The sequence below is a fragment of the Nylanderia fulva genome, unplaced genomic scaffold, assembly GCF_048542155.1.
Source record: "Nylanderia fulva isolate GAGA-0341 unplaced genomic scaffold, ASM4854215v1 Scaffold38, whole genome shotgun sequence".
Taxonomy (NCBI): domain Eukaryota; kingdom Metazoa; phylum Arthropoda; class Insecta; order Hymenoptera; family Formicidae; genus Nylanderia; species Nylanderia fulva.
This window is the reverse complement of record NW_028190455.1, coordinates 1,088,484-1,110,726: the sequence shown is the minus strand read 5'-3', so window position 1 is coordinate 1,110,726 and position 22,243 is coordinate 1,088,484. Positions and strand designations below refer to the sequence as shown.

General features: G+C 33.1%; 3 protein-coding genes across 4 annotated transcripts; all 3 read left to right on the top strand.

Annotated features, from left to right (window-relative positions):
- The first annotated feature begins 1,195 nt into the window (after positions 1-1,195).
- LOC114929835 (uncharacterized) lies at positions 1,196-14,602 on the top strand. 2 transcript variants are annotated; one of them, XM_029301519.2, is made up of 5 exons: positions 1,196-1,325; positions 7,215-7,375; positions 7,793-7,959; positions 9,831-9,999; positions 11,262-14,602. In XM_029301519.2, the coding sequence occupies exons 2-5, from the start codon at positions 7,215-7,217 to the stop codon at positions 11,452-11,454; spliced, it is 690 nt and encodes a 229-aa protein (XP_029157352.1). In that variant the 5' UTR covers positions 1,196-1,325; the 3' UTR covers positions 11,455-14,602. The 2 variants fall into 2 exon arrangements, with proteins under 2 accessions (XP_029157352.1, XP_029157347.1); XM_029301514.2 differs by having other exon boundaries at positions 1,196-1,493.
- A 2,737-nt stretch (positions 14,603-17,339) lies between these two features.
- Positions 17,340-18,466, top strand: Membrin (Golgi SNAP receptor complex member 2). Its single transcript, XM_029301591.2, has 2 exons — positions 17,340-17,586; positions 17,679-18,466. The coding sequence occupies exons 1-2, from the start codon at positions 17,447-17,449 to the stop codon at positions 18,175-18,177; spliced, it is 639 nt and encodes a 212-aa protein (XP_029157424.1). The 5' UTR covers positions 17,340-17,446; the 3' UTR covers positions 18,178-18,466.
- A 348-nt stretch (positions 18,467-18,814) lies between these two features.
- On the top strand, positions 18,815-21,661 carry LOC114929700 (ESF1 homolog). Its single transcript, XM_029301350.2, has 7 exons — positions 18,815-19,528; positions 19,609-19,787; positions 19,907-20,014; positions 20,111-20,311; positions 20,404-20,623; positions 20,683-21,467; positions 21,538-21,661. The coding sequence occupies exons 1-7, from the start codon at positions 18,970-18,972 to the stop codon at positions 21,643-21,645; spliced, it is 2,160 nt and encodes a 719-aa protein (XP_029157183.2). The 5' UTR covers positions 18,815-18,969; the 3' UTR covers positions 21,646-21,661.
- The last annotated feature ends 582 nt before the right edge of the window (positions 21,662-22,243 follow it).

Below are 22,243 nucleotides of genomic sequence, written 5' to 3'. Positions count from 1 at the left end.
GTGGCAATAGATTTTATAGATTCTAATTTCTGGGAGATGAATCAGCATAATAACAGCTCAGTATTACTTACTTTTTGTTCTTTATTCACACACATGTTAAGAAAAAATAATCATTAGAAGGCAAATCTATTTTATGTTCATTTGTCCAACCTTTGTAATTTTAGCTCAAAATGCAATTTATGCTATGAACATAAGATATAATTTGTTTTACGTAAATCTATTAATTTCAATATTGTTAATTTATTAATTGTAATGAAATTTAAAAAAAGAAAATTTTTTAAACAGTAGAACTTTATATTATGTTAATGATTTTAATGCTAATTATATAAAAAATTAAGGTATTTTTTGTTTTAACGAAAAGAGGAACATCTCGTGTATTTCTTCTATATAAGAATAATATGTATGAAAAGTTAAATTAATAATAATTATTTTTCGATTATGAATATACTGAATAGTCTATTGTATTTATTATACTATATAATTTATATTAGATATTAATATAATAATGATACAAAAGTCAAAAGAATATGAAACGTTAGATCATCGTATCATACTCTCGCGCTTTACGCGGGAAGATAAAAAGAATTATGCTTTAACATAATTTTTAAATTGATTTTAAAAGTGCATAGATATATTCAATCAGTCTTCAAATAGATTCTCTTGCTTTCTCTAACTGTGCGATTTATTTTCAATATAAATAAGAAGATTCTAAAAGTTGTTCGAGAAAACATGAGTTTCTTTCATGTTCCTTTATAACATAAAATTTTATCAAGTCAGAATTTTTGTCATGCTGAGTGTTAAATCTTTATCCATTAATCGTAAAGTTTGCATTTTTCAAAATATTAATATCTATAGCGAAATACTTATATAACATTAATCAGCAAATTTTTCAATTGGAAATTGATTGATTGCCTCTTTTTTAAGAACTAGATAATTTTTCTAAATGACTCATAGTTTTCTCTCAATCCTATTACGAAAGGAACTTCGCTTACTCTGCGTTGCCTGATCTGCACTGACCTGCCTGAAAAAAGGAGCCGCAACGGAGGCTACCCTCTTTCACACCGGATCATCTTTCTTCATCAGAAGGCGGAAAAAGGTTTAGAGTCAGAATAGAGGCCAATATTCCCAGCCAGAGAGAAAGAAAGAGAAAGAGAGGTCCCCTCTTTTACCCCGACTCGCTGCCCAAGCACAGAGAGCGGTTACTTACGATTCTACAGTCAACCTCTGGACATCCACCTGCGAGGACGGAGGTGCTCGACCTCACTCGACATCCGGTGCAGTGACATGAACGGTGCTTGAGAAAAAGAGAAAAAAACGAGAGACTTGTGTGTAATTTTCATAATCCCTTTTTTGATATTTATTTATTTATTTATTTATTTTTAATTCATACCGATATATCTCACGGACGTTCCGGTCAATTTTAATGTAACGTGGAGGTCGCCGGACGGGCCGAGAAAGGACTTGTAACGCAATCGAAACAAATGTTCCTCACGGTGAGTAATAGTAAACAAATTTTTTTCATTTATTTTAATTTAAACATCATCGGCGCTAATCGATTTTTGCGAAGATATAATAAATTTCGTTTGCCTAGAGTTTGCGACAAAGAAAAATGTCCTCTAAGTTAGCACGTGTATGTAGATTGGTCCCAAACATCCCTCGCACAAAATTTACGCGGGCTACAAAAACAATCTACAAGGTAGACAAGTCGAAACGTTTCAAGACAGACGATTCATGACAGAGTGCCACGATGTAGTCTGAGGCCGGGTGCTTTAAAGTTTATTATCCGCAACACATAAAATTCATGACGTTTAGCTATGCAGCTGCAAGTTGCGAATTGTTCTCGAGACAGAATGGTTTTATGCGAAATTTACAATTCAATCTCATCGCTTCCCCTCCTTATAAAGAATTCAAAGTCAAAAATTCTATAATCAGCGACCGACAAGAAAAATTGCAAAACGAAACTGAGTTACATATATTTTTTTGCTGATACTAAATAAAAAATATATTGACTTGCCAAATTTAATCAAGACATTTTATATTCTTTAAAATCTTTTAGAATTTATTATAGTATTAATTTTTGAAAAAGTATTGTTTAATGTCAAAAATGCATTTGCATCTGATGTAATTTATTTTTTCATTTGCCTTTTATAAAATACTCTGCTTATAAAATGAAACAAACATGCGATTGCTCATTTCATATAACATCGCAAGATGAAGAAAGAATTTCAGTCTTACACGCGATACGACAGTTATAATAATTTATTCACGAAATGAATCACCGAAACATGTATACCGTTATAAGAGTAAGAGGATAAGTAAACCCAAGTACCCTCGATAAAATCCGACTTACATACAAGAGGAAACGACGTTTTGGACGATTCAACATTACCGTTAGATTTGTTAACGCATATGGACCATAGAGACCATCTGTTCCTTAAAGCAAGCAAAAGCGTAAATTCGTTCCTTAATCCAACTTCTCATTAATGAGGAAAAAATACGTATAAAATAAATATAAAGCGAATTGTTGGATATTGATGAAAAAACAGATGCAAGAATAAATATAGATTAAATGTTTTACTAGTAAATTAATATAATAGCGATAATAATTGTGAAAAATTTGGGGAGGATCTCAAAAATATATTTTATTAATTATAATTATCATGTATTGTTCTGGAAAAGAGAAACTATCCGAAAAATTATCTCAAAAAATTACTTATATTTTTTTTATTTCACATCAATGATTGTTCCAAACAAAATTGTTCCATTTTTGTAAAATAGATAGACGCGAGGAACAGAATATTTGATTAATTATCGGTTTCTGTTAAAACAATAAGGTAGTATATAGAAAATATATATATCTAATCTGTTTACAAAATACATTTCTTAAGAATGTATTCTACGACTTACAACGTTAATCTATCACGTATCGTAAGGATGAGAAGAGACACACAGAGGACGACTTTAAATTTGTCAATAATCCGTTTTTATACCCAGTCGAAAGAAGAATTAAACAGAATGACGTGAGAAATCTTTACTTGGAAATAATCGTAGCGTCTCCATCCAAAATCGCCGCCAGCGTGGAGCCGGCGGAAATCTTTCGATCGCGGGTTCTCGAGTTCAGACGATTCCCACGTGTACGTCACTTCCTCTTGATAATCATTTACCCAGGCATATTTTGACATAATGATAGAATTTTTTTATTAAATTAGATATTATTTAAAAATTCTATAAATATAATTTGCTGATCTTAATTAGCTTTGCTTTGATAAGTTCTCTCGAACATGTAAAAATTACATTGAATTTCTCAGCGGTTCTATGTCTGAATAATTAACACAAATGTTTTTTTAACAAAAAAAATAAATAAATAAATTATTATAATTTATAAATACATATCGCGGAAGAGAATATGTGCAGTGTAAAAGAGTCTCAAATATATATTTCGATCTTCCAAGAACTATATTATATAGCATCATCTATATAGGTATTTGTCAACTCATCGACGTCCCGATTCGCGACTGTGAGATTTCTTTCTCATTAACGGACTCGTATTTTCTCGGAATCCTGACCAGACAGAATATTGTGTAAATTCGAAACTATATAGATAATCAAAATCGCGTATGCGCGACCCGTCTCACCCGTGATTCTCGTGCGAAAATCCAGGGCGAAGCGAGAGACCGTAAAAAGAGCCGGCGCGCTTGTCCGATCCGCATCGCGGATCCAAGAAGAGCGCGTGAGAACGCTTTTAATTAACCGCAAGGTCGCAACGGTGGAGTAAGTAACGTTATACAGCGGGACGTATCGGAACGGAAGACACGGTCGCGAGATCGAATTAGTTCTCTTCTCTCTCTCTTTCTATTCGATATCGATCCTTTCCTGATCCACAAAATGAACCGCGCTACGGGAAGCGCCACGACGGGACTTTGATTAATCGTTAACATTAATCGAGCGCTGATCGAGCGCCTTTTTCGCATCCGCAAAAAGAAACACGGCTCTGGTCGTTGTTTCGCTTCCCAGGACCAGGGATATAATGTCAAAAGCGAGCGATGGAGCGGAAAGAGTAATCAGATTCGCGCACGGACTCCTCGGGGGAGAACTTTGGCTCGTATAACGAAAGAAGTAATCATATTGTTGCGCGGATTCACGTAGCCGTACCGGCAATTATTGTCCTTCTCTTTCGAACTCTTAACGTCGACACATACATCTTGAACGCTTTTTTCATGCGCCAGGCCATAACGGTTCATCGATCTCCGCGTACCAATTTTCTCTCGATATCGTTAATGGAACTCAATTCGTGGAGTTTGTAAGCCGTATTACGATTTCGCGGATATATACGCGATGGAGAGAGAGATCGAGGAGAATCGATGCTGAGGATCAAGGATTTGTCGAGGTAACAGGTATATGTACGCGCGAACGCACATGGACGGTCACGGCCATTGACCAACCTTGGACGGTATCCGCTAATGATTTCCTTGCTCTCTCTCTTCTACTCTCTGTGGACTTGTTATTGAAATGTGTCTGTTAAATATAGCTAAATCGTTCTCTCTAGAAGAATTTTTTTTCAAGATTTTTTCGACTTATACACTTCACGATTCGATAATATTGCGATCTTATTGTTAGAACTCGAGTTCGCGAGAGGTCAAGAGTAAATGACACAAGGTATGAACATATAGCCTGGTAGAAAATTTTGCAATAGCTTTCTGAAATAGTTGTGCAGAGCAGTAAATCTGAAAAATACGAAAATCTGAACGATTTTTATATACATCACAAAAGTATAGGTACAGTTTTTTCGCAACACAGGATCTATTAAATAATCTATAGAAAGGAAGAAAATCAAATTTTAGATTCGCAGGAAATTTTATCGTTTTGAAAAAAAAATTATATAGAAATACAGAGACATTTAAACTTCTCTGATTAAATTTTTTTTTCAAAGAAAAGTTATCATGATATTACTTATTGTTAGAGAAAGACTTTGATTAAAAATTATCAAGTTAAAGGAGGGTCTATCTAGAAATAATAATCCGCCATCTAGAAATAATAATTTAGTAAAAATATTCAGACTTTTAAAAATTAAAACTACTTGCACACATTTAAACTATGATTCAAATGTCATTATAACTTTTTTAAAAATTCTTGTTTTTTAATTTTTAAGTTATTTTTAAAAGAAAAGCGGATCTATGTGATAGCTGGTCAGTAGCTCTTAATCATGTCAAGGTTAATTGCGTTCGCCAGACGAGGACTCGGATCAACACGCGCACGTTGAAAAGCAATATTCCTCGCTTATTATTCCGCGTTGGTAACGCGGGCACGTATGAAAATCGCAATCAAAATACGCGATCAACGAGCTTCTTTCCAATCGCTTTCACTCGTCGTAATAGCGAATACATAAGCGGTATAACGGATTTGCAACAACCTAGAAACCCCGAATTGCATATAGGGAGTCGTGCATCGATTATGCGATCGCAATTAATTATTCTTAATTCACGTTTACTCTCTTTCTCTATCTTTTCATCTATATATATCTTTTTTCTCTCCCTTGTAAACATTGCAATTTTCATGTACGAAACGCCGCGAAAGGAAAAAGAATACCTGGTCGACGCGATTTTTTTTTCTTTTCACGGTGAACTTCACCTGCGAAACGGAAATCCTTTCGACGCGGATTCCGAGAGGGAAATGATGGCTAGCCCCGTAAGAACCGGTGATTTCCCGAAGGCAAACCGACGATCATCCGTTACATCAAATTACTCGTTGCTTGCGCGTACTTACGTACGGTGTTCGTACCGTAAACAGGATTAATTAGAGCGATATATATCGCGATAACTGAGAAAATATGACCGAATACAAACGGGAATCAGCCATAATATATCCGCTTCTCGGTAAAATAATAGTCTTTTTGCGGCCAGTATATATAGAATCTTATAGAGAATCTTCTCTCTGAAGAAGCTCCAGAAGAAACTCTAATCACTTTGTAATCACTTTCAAATGCTGTGTCTTAGCAAAATGAACAAATAAAAACATAACTATAGAAAAAGGAATTTTTAATCATATTTCTTTCTGTCTTTGGAAAAATTAATTATCTAAAATAAAATTTTGTATCCCTCTTTCACTCATTATACTTGTTAAGATCGATAGTTCTCATCATAAGGAGTGTAAATAATTTTTTTGTATAAGAAAATGTTTAATTATATGTATATCATGAAAAAAATTAGCTACCATAACTAAATTTTAGTTGTCCCTATAGTTTAACGGAGAATTCTATAGCTAAAAAATATTTATTAGTTATCATAGTTAGCTATAAATATAACTAATATTTTAGCTATAGAATTCTCTGTTAAACTATAGAAACAACTATTTAGTTATGGTAGTTAATTTTTTTAAATTAGCCAAATTTTAGAATTTAGGTATGATCACTAAATTTTATATGTAATATAGGGACAGCTAAAATTTAACTATAGTAGCTAATTTTTTCGTGATTAATTATATTGAAGAATGTCTATCGAAAGCAGTCTGACTTACTGCTCCATACAACTGTTTTAATTCAGAAAGCTATTGCGAAATTTCCAAGCTGTAAAGTATGCTCACACCTGCTTGTGTCATTTACTCTTGCTCTTGACCTCTCGCGAACTCGAGTTCTTAGATTGTTCGCTCGCTCGCTCGTGTTTATCCTGCCTACGCATGCTGACGCAGCATCGCAGTTCACATCGCCAGCGATATCAATCTTTATTAACAAAAAGATAATGTCATTTACCGGCAAGATTTCGCTCGCGGCGCGTAGCTTCCCCTGACGCGACTATCACTTTATCTAATGCAGCTGTCACGTTACGTTTGCGGTCTACCACTCTACGAATAAAATATTGGAATATGTACAATGTAAGAGAGACCCAATGTCAAATATAGCTATATATCTCCACGCACAGTCACTTTAAATTCAAGCAATACAAACTAATAAATTAATTGTGTCCGTCAAAATCATTATATGTACATTTCAAGCTACAATTTATACGTATAATTTTATTTTATAATCAATATAAGCTGTCAACAATGATTTTCTCTTCAAATTTTGAAAGTAGAGATCGGTATAAAAATTCTTCAAGATATTAAACATATGTCAAAAAAGAATGCGTCATGAAATATATCCAATTATTTGTAGGGGTGTATTTCTAAAATGCATGTAAAAATATTTGAATCTCTAACATATACTTTCTTTGTTATTTCAGATGTCCAGGTATCTCGGTCTGATACTTATTATTACGGCGTTTACGCATGCATATGACGCCAAGAAATGCGAGGGCAACGGCCTAGGTCTAAAATATGTTTGGGGCGACGCACTCACCGATCCGAATGACTGTATAGGACCAAATAATATGGAATATCCCTCGTAAGTGGCAAAATTTTATATTTTTAAATTATGATTGAAACGAATTTCTAGCACAGAAAATCTCAGAAAAATAGAATGCAAAAAATTGTTCATATTTGATCATTTACAATCATATATGTTTAATCGATCTGCAAAAATCTGTCGCTATTATCAAAAATTTTTTAAATCGAACTGTTATTACTGAAAATAGATATTTAGCGTATAAATATTTTATTCACGATTTTCCACTTTAATCGATCTTTCTGGTAGGAAAACATGAATGAATTAAGTATATACGATGTTGAGAGACTCATTAGACTTGAGTTAAAAAATCAGGCTATATATAAATACCAATTAATTGGTAGCATATAAGAGAAAAAGATGTAATGGCTCTCTAGGCAAAGAGTGCAACAGATAGTATATGTACCGTTCTTGCAGAACCGCGATATCGAGGAGCTTCAAGAATTTCTGGCCGGGCAGTAGTCGAACCGCGCGATCGCACGGACAGCCACGGACGATTGATCCCGAACGGACAAGGCAGGCACTTTTGTACAACTACAAAACGGCCCGCGGAGATTATTCCATCGCCGGAAATTCTCGAAATGGTGAGCCCGTGTTTGAACGCAACGTGTGTTCCGCGAGTTTCATCTGAACACGCAGCGTTTCCTCTGCTGCTTCCAAAAATCGCGCGAGACATTAATCCTGCTTTATCTCGACCCTCTAAAGTAGTATATTTGCTCGCGAAATTATTAAGATATTTTTCATATTTTTATTTAAATAAATGCTTGCATATATAGAGAACTATATGATCCGCTAGAGAAATTAAGTTTGTAAACTCGTTAATTTTTCATTAATCGATTTATGTGCAATATTCGAAAATTATTATTCGATAGTCTACACGAATAAAAATATAGAATAGCATAAATTAATAAAAATAATAAATGTTATCACTTCTCTCTCTCTCTTTCTCTCTTTCTTTTAATTTTGAAGAAAGCAATGTATGCTATCAATTTTTTTAACAAAATTAAGTTTAATGTAATCTATAAATTATATATATATTTAAATTACTATCTGTACGTGTAAGCAGACATGAAATTTAGATAGAAAGGAAATACTACATTATGTTCGAATAAAAAAAACTTTCAAAGCGGATCTTGAGATCTATCTAGGATCTATCTAGAATCTATCGTGAAATCTTGCTCAATCAAATGCGGAATTGCTATGGGAATGCAAATTATCCGAGAGGCGCGCGCGTATATTTGCTTTAATATTTGTGTAAAACGACACTATTCCCACACAAACTGCGAAAAAATTCGCGACGCTTAACGTTTGAGGCCTTCACGAAAATTAGAACGGCCAGTCGCGGAGGTAGATACCACGACCGACATGTACAGCCGTTTACGATCGCGGCTTGCTCATGGTGCCCTGCAGCCTTGAGTTATGCAGCTGTCCTTATGACACGAAAACCCGCTTCCAATCGCTTCGTGTTCCCTGACCGATCGACGCCGGGGTTTCTGCGAAATTTGCGCGGCCGAGATGATCCGCCGCGATGAGTTTTCCGATTGTGGGAAGTCGCGACTGATCCAGGTGCTCGATCCTCTCGATAATCGAGCTGGTGCGGTGCACCAACTCCGGGACCGGGTAATAAGGCACCGTGTTATCCGACCAATACAGTTATCGTTGTGTTCATAACGGGACCCGCCGACGACCCACTCGTCGTTTCGAGTGTACGTACGTGTATGTTCCTCGGGATGTTATCCCCGACGAAGACTGCTGATTCCGAGAGCGAATCTTGATCCAATTGTTCAACCACGGTAAACTCAATCGAAGATATGAATCGTTCGATAATTATGCCAAGTTCGAGCAAAAAATTTGATACAGTGCTATGCCTCAATAAATCAATCATTACAGATTTATATTTCAATATTTAAAAGAATAAGATATATGAGAATATATTATATAAAAATATATCTTATTTACATCAAAAAAATATTGTAAATCTTCTATGAAAATTTCGTGAAAAAAGGAGATATTATTTTATTTAAAGAGAGAAAGAGAGAAGCAAGAGAGAGTATTTATTATTTGTAATTTTATCTTTGGTCCCAATAGCAAAAGCAAATCGAAATTTAAGCAATATGACATTCTTCGCGTGCTATGGAAACAAATTGATTTATATAATAAAATATTTAATATATACTTGACGCTGCTTAAATCTTCATAATTTCATAGGGACCAATCCCGTACTATTACGGGACCATCTCGCAATATACCGTATTATAACGTTCTGGTGCTGTCGATAAACCGCAATAACGTTATGCGTTAAATATAGATATTTGCGTATATAAGTATAGCATATAGAAAATACGATAACCAGCGTCAAGTACATTATAATGCATGTTATATTATAATTGCATATTACGAGGCGTATTACAAGAAAAATTACATAGCGACGAAGTAATCATCACTGGGTTTTCAGGCCGGTCGTTTTCCACGAAGGAAAGTTGCGGATCGCCCGCCAGACTCTGCAAAACGAGGTACAACACCACGGCACCTATGTACGGCATCAGCCTTACTAGTGGACAACCGGTAACGATCGTTCAAAAGTTTCCTGATCTCTTGCAACAGGTTGTTTTTGAAGTCTGCGAGTGAGTATATTGTATACATGACTGAGACTTTTGGAGAATTTGAAATCAATTTTTGCATTCACCCCAGTATCATAATAGTGTACATTAAATTTTTAGCAAGCCTGTAATTAGCTTAAAAATTTTTATAAATTATTTTAATGTTTAATTTCTAAATAGACTGCTCGCATTTTCTCTCCTTACACGACAAGTTTTTCTATTTGCGACGAAAAAAATATCTTTGTAGACTTGCCTGGAAATGTTGCAAAGCAAAAATTGATTGCGAATTCACCTGTAAAATATCTGATGATTTGGAACACCCTATATAGGCGCCTTGCTAGGCATACAATACGATTTCTGCAGTTAATTTATGTAGATGGGATTCGTGTTTGCGGTCAATATTTATCGATGCAATATATTGCACGAAATTTTAAACAGTGATTTATATAAGAAAGCAGCGGGATATCGGGCCAGATTGAAATTCACTTGGGCCGTCTGCTCGCTGAATTAATTCGAATGTGGCACAGTAGGCTGAACTGGTTTACGACTGTGTGTTCGTGATCGACATACGCCTACTTTTTTAGCCTTTTTTTACACGAAATTCCTTCCTAAAGATAACTCAAATGTAGCTCGCCTATAGCATAAAACATCACTAATTATAAATGAAGATGTACGTACGTATTGAATCTATAATGCAATTAAAGTTGAAATCTCACTCGCGACCAAAAAGAATACTTCAAACTTTTACTAAAGAGAAACGTCTATCGAAATATACATTGAAAAAAAAATGGTGAATTTGATGAAACCGTTCAACTAAATTACTATTTTGTTAATTGAATATATATTAATATTTAATTCAAATATATATTTTGTTAGATTTAATATGTTATATTTAATTTTAATATTTTATGTTTAATATTAACAAAAAAATATTTAGTAGAACGATTTAGTCAAGTTAACAAATTTCTTTTCAGTGTACACATTAAAAAAACTTCATATTCGGAATAAAATTATATACTAACATGAGAATGTATTTAAAAAGATCTCTCTCTTTCTCAAAAAGAAAAAATTACTTCACCTGTGAGTGTCACGCAACCGTACGCCATATAACTTTCCGTAATTTTACAAGCATCTCGAAGCTATCGAAGTCTATTATAAACCCGAAGTTATGTCAGCGATGCTTATGTATTTGAAGACCGCGGAATCAAAGTTCTCGCGGAAACACAACTCCAAACACAAGTCCGGTGAACGAACCCAGTAGAATCTTTCATCGGTCGTTGTTTCAGATCGAAGGAATGCGACGTGGTTCACGGCGAATGCACGCAAACCTACGTACCGTACCTGTTTCTGGTGATTCCTCTGGGTCCAGTGACCTTGACCGGCCAGGATTACGTGCTGGTAGAGAGCGGTTGCGTTTGCAAGCCGAGAAATACGGCGAGCTCATCCACCGACACGCCACCAGCTGTACCGAGCTTCTAATCTCATCAAATATCGCAAATGTCACAAGATTCACGGACTGTCTCTCCGCCGAAACGAGGGGATTCGCTGCAAATAATTCGCCTTTTACCGGAATGATATAGAGCGATTTTGAGCCAAAATCCTCGAATGATATCTTCGGCAATCTTCATCGATGCGACGCTAGATTTATTTCTGAAGAGAAATCTAATCAAAATATGTGGAATTTTACTCTGGTCGAAATAAATATATCTCCTTTTTTACAAAAGAATTATATTTATTTTAATCGATTATCGGATTTAATTGAATTATATTTTTTCTTTAATATATAATATATTTTTGCTCTATATTTTATATTATATTTTTGCAATCAAAAAGATTTGTGGAAATTTATGACTTTGAAATTGGAAGTCAGATATTTTGTCAAAATGAAATAAAATCACGAAATGGAAAGCTTGGCTAATAATGAGTTAATTAGAACACAATGCAATGAAGATTTCTTGAAAGAAATATTTCTAGCAAATGAATCACTCTTCATCGTAGTGTCTTTGCGTTGTACTGCATTTGTGACATTGCATTTCAATTCATAAGACCTAGACGAACTATTATTATAATGTGCAACGAATAATCCATCGTCTGACCCGAATTACGGAAGACAAGACTATTGACGCAGTTGATGGATTTCATCGATGATAAATTTTTACATAACATCACTTCAAGACTTTCGAGTACTTTTCTGGGCTAAACTCGACGAATAAGTCGAATCAGTCTATTCGTCAAATACTCGAACCGTATTTACTCTTCATGCTATTTAAGAAAAAATATATTACACATATATTTTATATTTTGTTTTTTATATAAAGGTTTTTTTATTATAAAAATACAAAATACAGCGTATAATAATAAATATAAATTAAATTATTATATAATTGAATCTCCTGATACAATTTTAAAGAAAATTTTTTACCTAAAAAGAATAAAGACTTTAATTTATATTAAACGTGTAAAAAAGCTTATTTCAGAGAAAAAATAAAATACATTGCTTGTCGAAATTAAGTAATTCAAAACAAGAATAAATCAAATCTATAATTTGCAAAAGGTTTACTTCAAGTTTCATACCTAAAAAAACTTAATGAAAAATTATTAAAAATCTCTCCTCCAATTTTAAAGTCGACCAGACTGGCAATAATTTATTTAAAAAATTGGTTAAATTACAACGTTTCGGCTGTCATTGCAGCCCTTTTCAAGTAATCAGATTAATACAATAAATCAAATTTACAGCAAACCCCCGACAAAATTAACCATTGTTTTGATGAACAATGTATAACTGACAGAAGTGAGCACGAAAAAATAGATGTTGACTGTTAGCAGAAAACTTAGTCACTGAAAAATTATTATACTTTTGCTATGAACCATTCCACTGTGATAATCTATCGATACCTCGACAGAAAACGATAATATACACTCGAACAAAATCGACCTATAGTACAAAATGTTTCTATCCGTGCTGGATAGCTGAAGCGCAAATATGGTTTGAGTCAGCATCCTCCCTGTTCTCATCCTTCTATATCTTTCTCGTGCCAAAAACCTCGAAAGGACACTTATTCCACCGGCAAATGAAAAAGCAAATCGGGACAGTGGACGGCCGCGGCGTTTCGCGGAATCCGGTCTCGGAATTTGATCGAGTTCACTAGACTCGCCGCCTCCCTGAGCCGGTTTCGAGCAGGTGCAAATAGCGTTTCAGATGAGCTTGGGGGGTATACCGTCTGGTGACGGGAGGAGCATCATCCACTGGCTCCCTTAAGCGTTTTTACGTCGTCATAAAGTTATATCACGCGTGCTATTACACCGCAATAAGATGAACGCGTTTTGCGGAATCGGTTGAGGATTGCGACTTATCCGAACGGGCGATCGTCGCTGTGTAATTTATCTTTACGATGTATCTCACACTTATATAATCGTCCTGCTCGACCAGATTTTTCGTGCCGTTCGAGGATATTTAATGGACGGTGAAACCCGGACACAAGTTAATACTATAGGTTGCACAAAAAAAGGGACACAACAGCGAGATTTAATTTTAGTGTAGCGCGTAATATTTCCTCGGCAATAATTTAATCCAAAATGTCATATTTATTCCTCGTCAAGAAGTACCTTTCAATTATACATATATATGTAAATTTGTTTAACGCGAAGAATAATCAATATATAATCTTTTATTATTTTTTTTATTATTTATATATCTTGTAATTTTTTTTGATAAATAAGTTGCTAATAAAAGTCTGTATTAAATTATCGTTATTTAGCTGAAATGCGCACAAATCGAGTCTAACTCATCAGTAGCAATTGCAATAACATCGATAAGTGTTCTCCATTTGCCGGTGTGTGTCATCATGACCACTGACACTATACATATCGACTTCAGCCTGCTGACCTAGAGAGAGAGAGAGAGAGAGAGAGAGAGAGAGAGAGAGAGAAGAGAAAGAGAGAGAGAGAAAGGGTCAAGATCATCAGGACGATGCACGGGGGCAAAAGCGGGCGCACTACTTCCTGTTTATAGCTTGTATCGCAACTCGAGTCTCTTCCCCTGAAATGCGATGGACGGGCGCATTGCCCTGTTTGCTCTTCTGGAAGAAACCGGACTTCGTAACAAAACCTGCATCGTACATACGTACGTCGAGAATAGAGAGAGCGTACTGTGAATTCCGATGAGTCTGTAATGTACCGTTACTCGTTGCTTCGTGGGTCCCCTCAACCGAGCATCTTCGCTCTCTCGTGAAGACGACGAAATGCGCGCAGCAGCCGAAAGTCGATATATATCGATGAGCAAATATTGTGACAATCGCGATTCTACACGGGAATCTCCTGACCTTTGTGAATGCAATGCAAATCCGAAAGTACCATTGAAAAGATACCGATGCGTTTCCTGCAGCATCCAATTGCGAAGCGTGACGTAATATGCTAATTTAAGATCGCATTGTTTCTGATTTAACTATCGACAGTCGCCCGACTCGTGTCTAAGGAAAGAATAAATTTTGAATTCGTATAGACGTACGCACGATATACCTAGATGGATACTCATCCTCATTTTTTTATCTTTTGTATTTATAGTTGTAATATGCATTCATGTATTTATAATTTATTATTAGATTATTATATATTGTAAGTCTTGTCATTGTATATAAATTTTTTTCTGCCCTCCTATATTTTATATTTCTAATAATTACACATTCCTAATTAGTTTAACTAATGATTAGACAATATACAAAGTGATTTCAAGTTCGCGCAGAATTAAATTCATGAGACTTATGAAATAAAAATTGATATTTCCTTGACTTTTAAAAATCTCTAAAATAATTTTATATTCATAAAAAAATAAAATTTAATACAAAAGGCATCAAAGTCAAAAAATATTCTGAATAAAAAAAACAGCGCGATGATTTTATCGTATAATTTATGAGCGGACTATTCTACATTGTAAATCACGTCAATGTTTTTTCCTTTCACGTTCCCAATTATTACGCATTCCTTATAATAGATTTTCTTGTCTTACGGGAATAACTACAGTAGCCACTACTATATAACGTACCGTGTCACCGTGTATGATTTATGATAAGCAAAAGAAATATATCCAAGCATGCCACCAACGATCGAGATTCCTGGCGACACAGGAAGACACTTCGCGCGCTTTAGCTTGCTATGGCATTTTCTATTTGTAGTGCATAACGGTATCAAAAGAGTTGCATACGTATACAAATAGGATAACGAGCAACTTTAGTGCTCCTCTCCAATCGAATGCAAATGAATTTTATTTGCGGAAAATTCATTCTAAAATGTAGATCCGTGAAATAAAAAATATAGTACTTACATTTCGATGAAAATTCAAAGCTACAAGCAATTAAGGAACGTATTCCCTCTGTTCATTATTAATAATAATAAATATTAACATGAATTGTTAAATTGTTTATGTTAATTTTATATTAATTAAAATTTAATCGCACAATTTGGGTAAAAAGTTATTAAAACATTTTATAATAATCTCCAATCAAATGCAAGTGAATTTCATTTGCGGAAAATTCATTCTAAAATGTAGATCCGTGAAATAAAAAGTAGTACATCCGATGAAAATTCAAAGCTACAATAAGCGATTAAAGAACGTATTGCTCATTATTAATAATGATAAATATATTAACATAAATTGTTAAGTTTTTTATGTTAATTTTAATATCGATTAAAATTTAATTGCACATTTCATGTAAGAAGTTATTAAAACATTTTATGATAATCTAAATATATATATATAATAATGTTCTCCACTATTCTTTTAAATTATAATTGGAATAAATGTGCAAATCATTATATATAATGTATATGTATATGTATAATGTATATGTTATATATTAAGTTTATGCGTGCTTTTATACTTTTAACAAAAATAAAATGTTCATCAAACAAGTACGCAAGAAAAATTAAGATATAGCCTATTATTAATAATAAAGAGATTAAAAACATTAACCAATTATTGATAATATCGCAACAGATTTTAAAAACATTTAGTATTTGAATCGAATAGATACAGAAATAAACATTATACATTTTAACTCTGCTGTTGCGTTAATAATTTGAAAATTCTGAAATTGTTCAGATTCATAACTCTCTAGTTTTTCAACACAATAAATATAATTAATTAATAATATAAATTAATTTTTATTATTAATTTAATAATTTATATTATAAAATTACGTCAAACTTTCAATGCAAAACATTTTTTGCATGCAAAATTACAGCAATTTCTTTCTCTCAAAATTGGAGAAGATTTGCACAAAATTCTTACCTAAAATTAAAGTAAAAATCGATGAGACTCACCGATACGATGCGCAGCAGCGAAGTTGCGTAATCTGTGAAGTAAAAAATACATGAAAATTAATATATAGTAAAATTTAAAATAATTGATATTTCGAAAAAGAATTATTTATTGGGTTCCTTTTATTAAAAATAAAAATAATAGTAATAATAAAATAAATAATAGATAAAGAATAGATAAATTATATTTACCATATAGTTGCACCGCTGTTGCCCGATGCCCCTCCTCGGGCCTCCTCCCCTTCTTCATTTGACGACGAAGAAATCGCGCAGGAGCTTCTCCAATTATTTCTTCGTCGATCGCAAATTTCGGGGCGAAAAAAAATTGACCGACAATATGGCGGCGCGACTCTTATCGAAACGACCTACGATTTTTACGAGAATATATACAAGTACAATTCGTCGCGTAACGATACTTCGACACGATGACACGGAAGTTCGACAGGAAACGCGTAATCAGCCGCTTAGAATACGCTCGACAACGCCGAAAAACTCGTAAAATTTTTGCGTCGAAAGCGCCCGATATTCTCGCGATCCATCCTCGGAAACTCGCGCGCGCGAACTTTTGGCGGCCTCGAGAGAAAAGCGACTCGCCGAGCGAAATTTGCGCCCAACGAAGTCAAAGGCCAAAAGTCAATTTCGCGCGCGTGATTGAGATTACAATGTCAGCACAAGCAACGCGATCGGATTTATACGATAATTAACACGATGTAAAGGCACTAATTAATATTCACGCTCGTATTAATACTCACTTTCGCGGACCGACGATGATAAACGCGCGAACGTTAAGCGTGAATAACGAGAAAGTGCACCAGAGGGCAGCAGCATTTCAAATTGTGTTCGGAAATATTCACCTAGAGTGAAACACTGATCGACCAATCAAAATGGAGAGATCCTCTGTCTCCGATTGGTCAGTCGAATTCTAAATTTTGATGGACAAATTCCAAGAGAATAGCCAATCAGCAATCGTCTATATTTCTATCTATGCAGTTCGACATCTTTAGATTTTCGCTTAAATATAGAGTATCTATTCTATGTTTCGTGTTTCGTGGTTAGTACACGTCACACGTCATTGGTTAGCGTAAATGATACAACCGTGTGAAAATATTTGCAAAATTATTGTCAAATAAATACAAATTTGGACTGTGCAAATAATATGGAAACGCTATATCATCAAACTAATAAATTAATACAGGAAACACAGCATCTTTTCTCGCAGTTGGAGAGAAAATCGTCCAACGTAGATTTGCAGGAAATAAAGGAAATTATAGAGAGCAAACTCAATCTTATCAACAGGTAGTCAGAAATTATGCATTGTGGTTTTTTATATGTAACATAAAAAACCGATGTTTCCGCTAACAATTAAATTTACATGTATCTTTCTTTAGCAATTGCGAGCGTCTTGATGTACTATGCCTCAAGGGACCTGTGTCGCAAAGGCAGAATGCCAGAATGAGAGTGGATCAGTTGAAATATGACAGTCGTCATCTCGCAGCTGCCTTAAATTCCTTGTGCAGTCGTATGGCACGTCAGCAAAGAGAAGAAGCAGAGAGGGAGGCCTTGCTTGCCAGAAAATTCACCAGCAACGACCATGTGGACATATTAATCGATCATACTGTACAACATAATAGCAGTATGCACAACGCTATTCATGGTGTAGACGATCTGTTAAATCAGGGAAGCAGTGTCCTGGATAATTTGAGATCTCAGAGACTAACATTGAAAGGAGCTCACAAACGTTTGATAGACATTGGTAATACCTTAGGCCTTTCCAACACTACTATGAGGCTCATCGAACAAAGAGCCAAACAAGATGGATTTATTTTAGTTGCCGGTATGACTTTCACATGTATAGTCATCATCTTGGTGATAGTATATCTAACTTAGATACATTCCACAATTTATTAAATACAATACATATTTGCAGCTGTTAATAGTATACATTTATATAGCTATTAGTTTTGCTGTTTTATTTAATTGCTATCGTTCTTTAGAAAGATTATAAGGTGAAAACTATAAAGAATCATTGTATTGTATTTATATTTATATATTGTATGTGAATATAAACATTAAGTTAATATTATGTTAGTGTATGATATACAATGTTATTTATTTTGTACATTCTGTACTAAAATGTTTACAAAAAAACATTATACATTTAATTGAAAACGTTAAACATTATTTATTATATTTCTTTAAGTACTGATTAAGCTGTATGTATATTTTAGTAAAAAATGCGTAAAAAAATTCTGATATACAATACCAATACCTAATCATAAATTTATCTGAAAAAATTAACTATAGAGAAGACATTTTTTACAAATACTTTTATTATTGAATTATATATATTACTTATATATAATTATTTAAAGTTTCTTTGTTTCTTTTATCAAAAATAAAATCGTAAAAATGCATAAAAGAAAATAATAGACTAAAACACAAAACTTATTAAGGTGCTCTCACATGTGCGTAATTTGCGTCGACCAATCATATCGTTTCATTTGGAGCTACTTTATCCCAATCTGACCTAACTTAACCTAACCTAATTCGTCGTGGAGACACGTGTAGTTTTGGATGCAAGCTTTTGCAATTGTATGCACATTTGTGTATATCCAAAAGTTTCAGAATTAAGATTATTATATTTTTAATTTGAAAAGGTGATTGACAATAACAACAGCGATGGATGAAATGTTGAAAGATGCGCGTTTCGCGCATATCGCAAAAGATCCAAAATTTCGACGCATTCCTAAAGCTGAAAGGAAAGTGAAGATTGATCATCGATTCAAAGACATGTTTAAGGATAAAAAATTTACGGTAAAATATACTGTCGATAAACGTGGTAGACCAGTTAATCAGACCACTACTGAAAATCTCAGAAAATATTATGATCTATCTAGCAGCGAAGATGAAGCTGCATCTATATCATGTACTATTAAAGAAGATGGCAAAAAGAAGGAGGTAAAGGATAATTCAAAGAAAGCAAAAGAGAAATGTTCTAATGATGAATCTGATAATGAATCCTCAGATGATAACGAGAATGAATCTGTTCAAAAAGGATTTTCCAAATTGGATTTTGATGAAAATGAAAAACAGCTGCATAAAAGAAGAGGAAATGAAAGTAACAAACTTACAAATAATATTAAAGAGAGATTGAAAGATCTGAGTGTAAATTATGCCAGAGGTGAAGGTGTCTTGTTGACTGATAGTTCCTCTGAAGAAGAATCATCTGAAGCTAGTGGTATTATTTTATTTTATTGCACATTTATATAGTAATATATCATATTTAATCTTTAATCTGCATTTCTTAATTTTTTTTAGATGTCGAGGAAAAGATTGAACACAATTGGGGTGAATTAGACAAGGAAGCTGAAACAACAGATGAAATTACACATAGATTAGCCATTTGTAATATGGATTGGGATAGAATACGTGCTGTGGACTTGATGATTTTGTTAAATTCATTCTTACCTAGTGGTGGACTTATCCATTCAGTTGTGGTAATAATATATAATAATAAAATAGATGATTATAAAATAATAATTATAATTAATTTTATATATATAATTGTATATCTTAATTTTATAAATTTATGCTTTATAATTTATTAATTTTTTAGATTTACCCATCAGAATTTGGTCAGCAGCGAATGAAAGAGGAAGAGATTAGTGGGCCAATAGAATTAAGAAACAAAGATATTGACACTGAAGATGAAATCGAGGATGATGTATGAAATAAATATTTTTAAAATGTTTTTTAAATATTTTCTATAATTTGGTAATGTAATGTCTTTCATTAACTGGTGCTGTGATTGTCTCTTTAGAATGAAGAAGGTACAACATATCATATGGAGAAGTTGAGACAGTATCAATTGAATCGATTAAAATATTATTATGCTGTTGCTGAGTTTGATTCTGCTGAAACAGCCAATAAAGTATATATAGAATGCGATGGTATCGAATATGAATCGACTGCAACTAGAGTAGACCTCAGATTCATACCAAATGATATGACATTTGATCAGGTATCTATGAAAATCAGAATATGCAAAATATATAAGTGTCTCAAAAAGTTAGTTAAAACGTATAATTTTCAAATATGGAATATTTGTTGAAGGAACCTAAAGACATATGTAAAGAGATACCAGAACCTGTGAAATACGAACCAAGACAATTTACGACAACGGCTTTACAACAAGTTAAAGTTCAATTAACATGGGATGAAACAAATGTAGATAGGCAAGAGTTTACTCAAAAGTTAAATTCTGGAAAATTACAAGATATTGATGAAAACGATCTACAAACATACCTAGCGAGTGGTAGCGAAGATGATTCAGGTATATGAGATCATTATGCTGTTATTTATTTAATCTATATTTGATGTTATATTTTACAGAGGAAAAGGAAGACATAACAGAAAAAAATTATAATGAGAATAATTTGGAATCAGAAGTAAATAATGATCCAATTGGAAAATATAAATCTTTATTAAAATCTATTGAAGAAGAAGAAGAAGCAAAGAAGAACAAAGATGTCGAATTGGAATTTACATGGGGTTTAGGCAGCAAAGAAAAGACTGAGAAATTGGTCAAGGAAAAAATGAAGAATAAAGAAGAATTTACGCCTTTTGAACAATATCTAGAGAAACGCAAAGCCAAAAAGAAAGCCAAGAGAGAAGAAAAGAAGCTTAAAGAGGAAAGTCAAAAGAGTGATTCAGAAGACTCTTTGCCACCTAATGTAGATATAAATGATAAATATTTTGCAGAAAAATTTAGAAATAATAAATCATCCCGTAAGAATAAAAACAAAGATAAGAAAACTACTGATGCAGATTCAGTGAATGAGCATGAACAAAATCAACGTAAAGCCGAATTAGAATTATTACTGATGGATCAAAACGAGGATGGTAAAAAGCATTTCAATATGAAGCAAATTGAAGAAAATGCTACTATGTCAAAATCCAAACGAAAACGTCTCAGTAAAAAGAAGAATTTGGAAGAGGAAATAAAAGATGACGATTTTGAAGTTAACGTTAAAGATTCAAGGTTTGCCGCTTTGTTTACATCACATCACTTCAATATCGATCCTGCAGATTCACATTATAGAAAGACAAAGGGTACAGAAGCTTTAGTCAATGAAAAGTTAAAGAGAAGAGTTGATAACGATGAATCGCATGCAGATGTAAGTAAAACATATTTTTTAGCAACAGTTTATACATTACTTTATATATAAATTGTTTTAAATCTTTCAGAATAAACAATGTAAAAGACCAAAAAGCGAAAAACTATCGACAGAATTGCAAGCACTGGTTAAATCTGTTAAGAGAAAAACGCAAAATATTTCACAGTCAATAAAATGATAATTTAATTATTATACGTTCTCATTGTATTAATTATTACAAATAATTATATGCAAAGAGAATATATATATATATATATATATATATATATATTTTATTAGAAATAATTTTCTTACATTTTATTATTTGTGTTAAGAGTTCTAAACAACTTATTAAATTCATGTAACACAAAAGTGTTTAATGTAAATAAAAGAAATTATAAATTGATGCTAAGTCATATAAATTGTTGCATTATCATATATTGTAATAACAAAATTAAATAAGATTACACAGAGAAATTGTATAATAAAATATATAATAGTACATAGTGTTAAAATATCTATAAAGATATTTTTTAAAAATACACAAAAACTACTTTTATAAATAAAAAGAAATATTCTTTTTCTATATTTTTAATTATAAAAGATAGTATTAGTCATAATTTAATTCATTTAATATTGTTAGAATATTATATTTTGTGCATTTTAATTTATTTTGATAAATTTAAAGTAAAAATCAAATATATATGGTCTGTAACAAAGCATTAGAGAGAAAAGAACAAAAAAGGAAGGACAAAATAAAATTAGACCAATGGAATTTTAAATACATCCATATAACG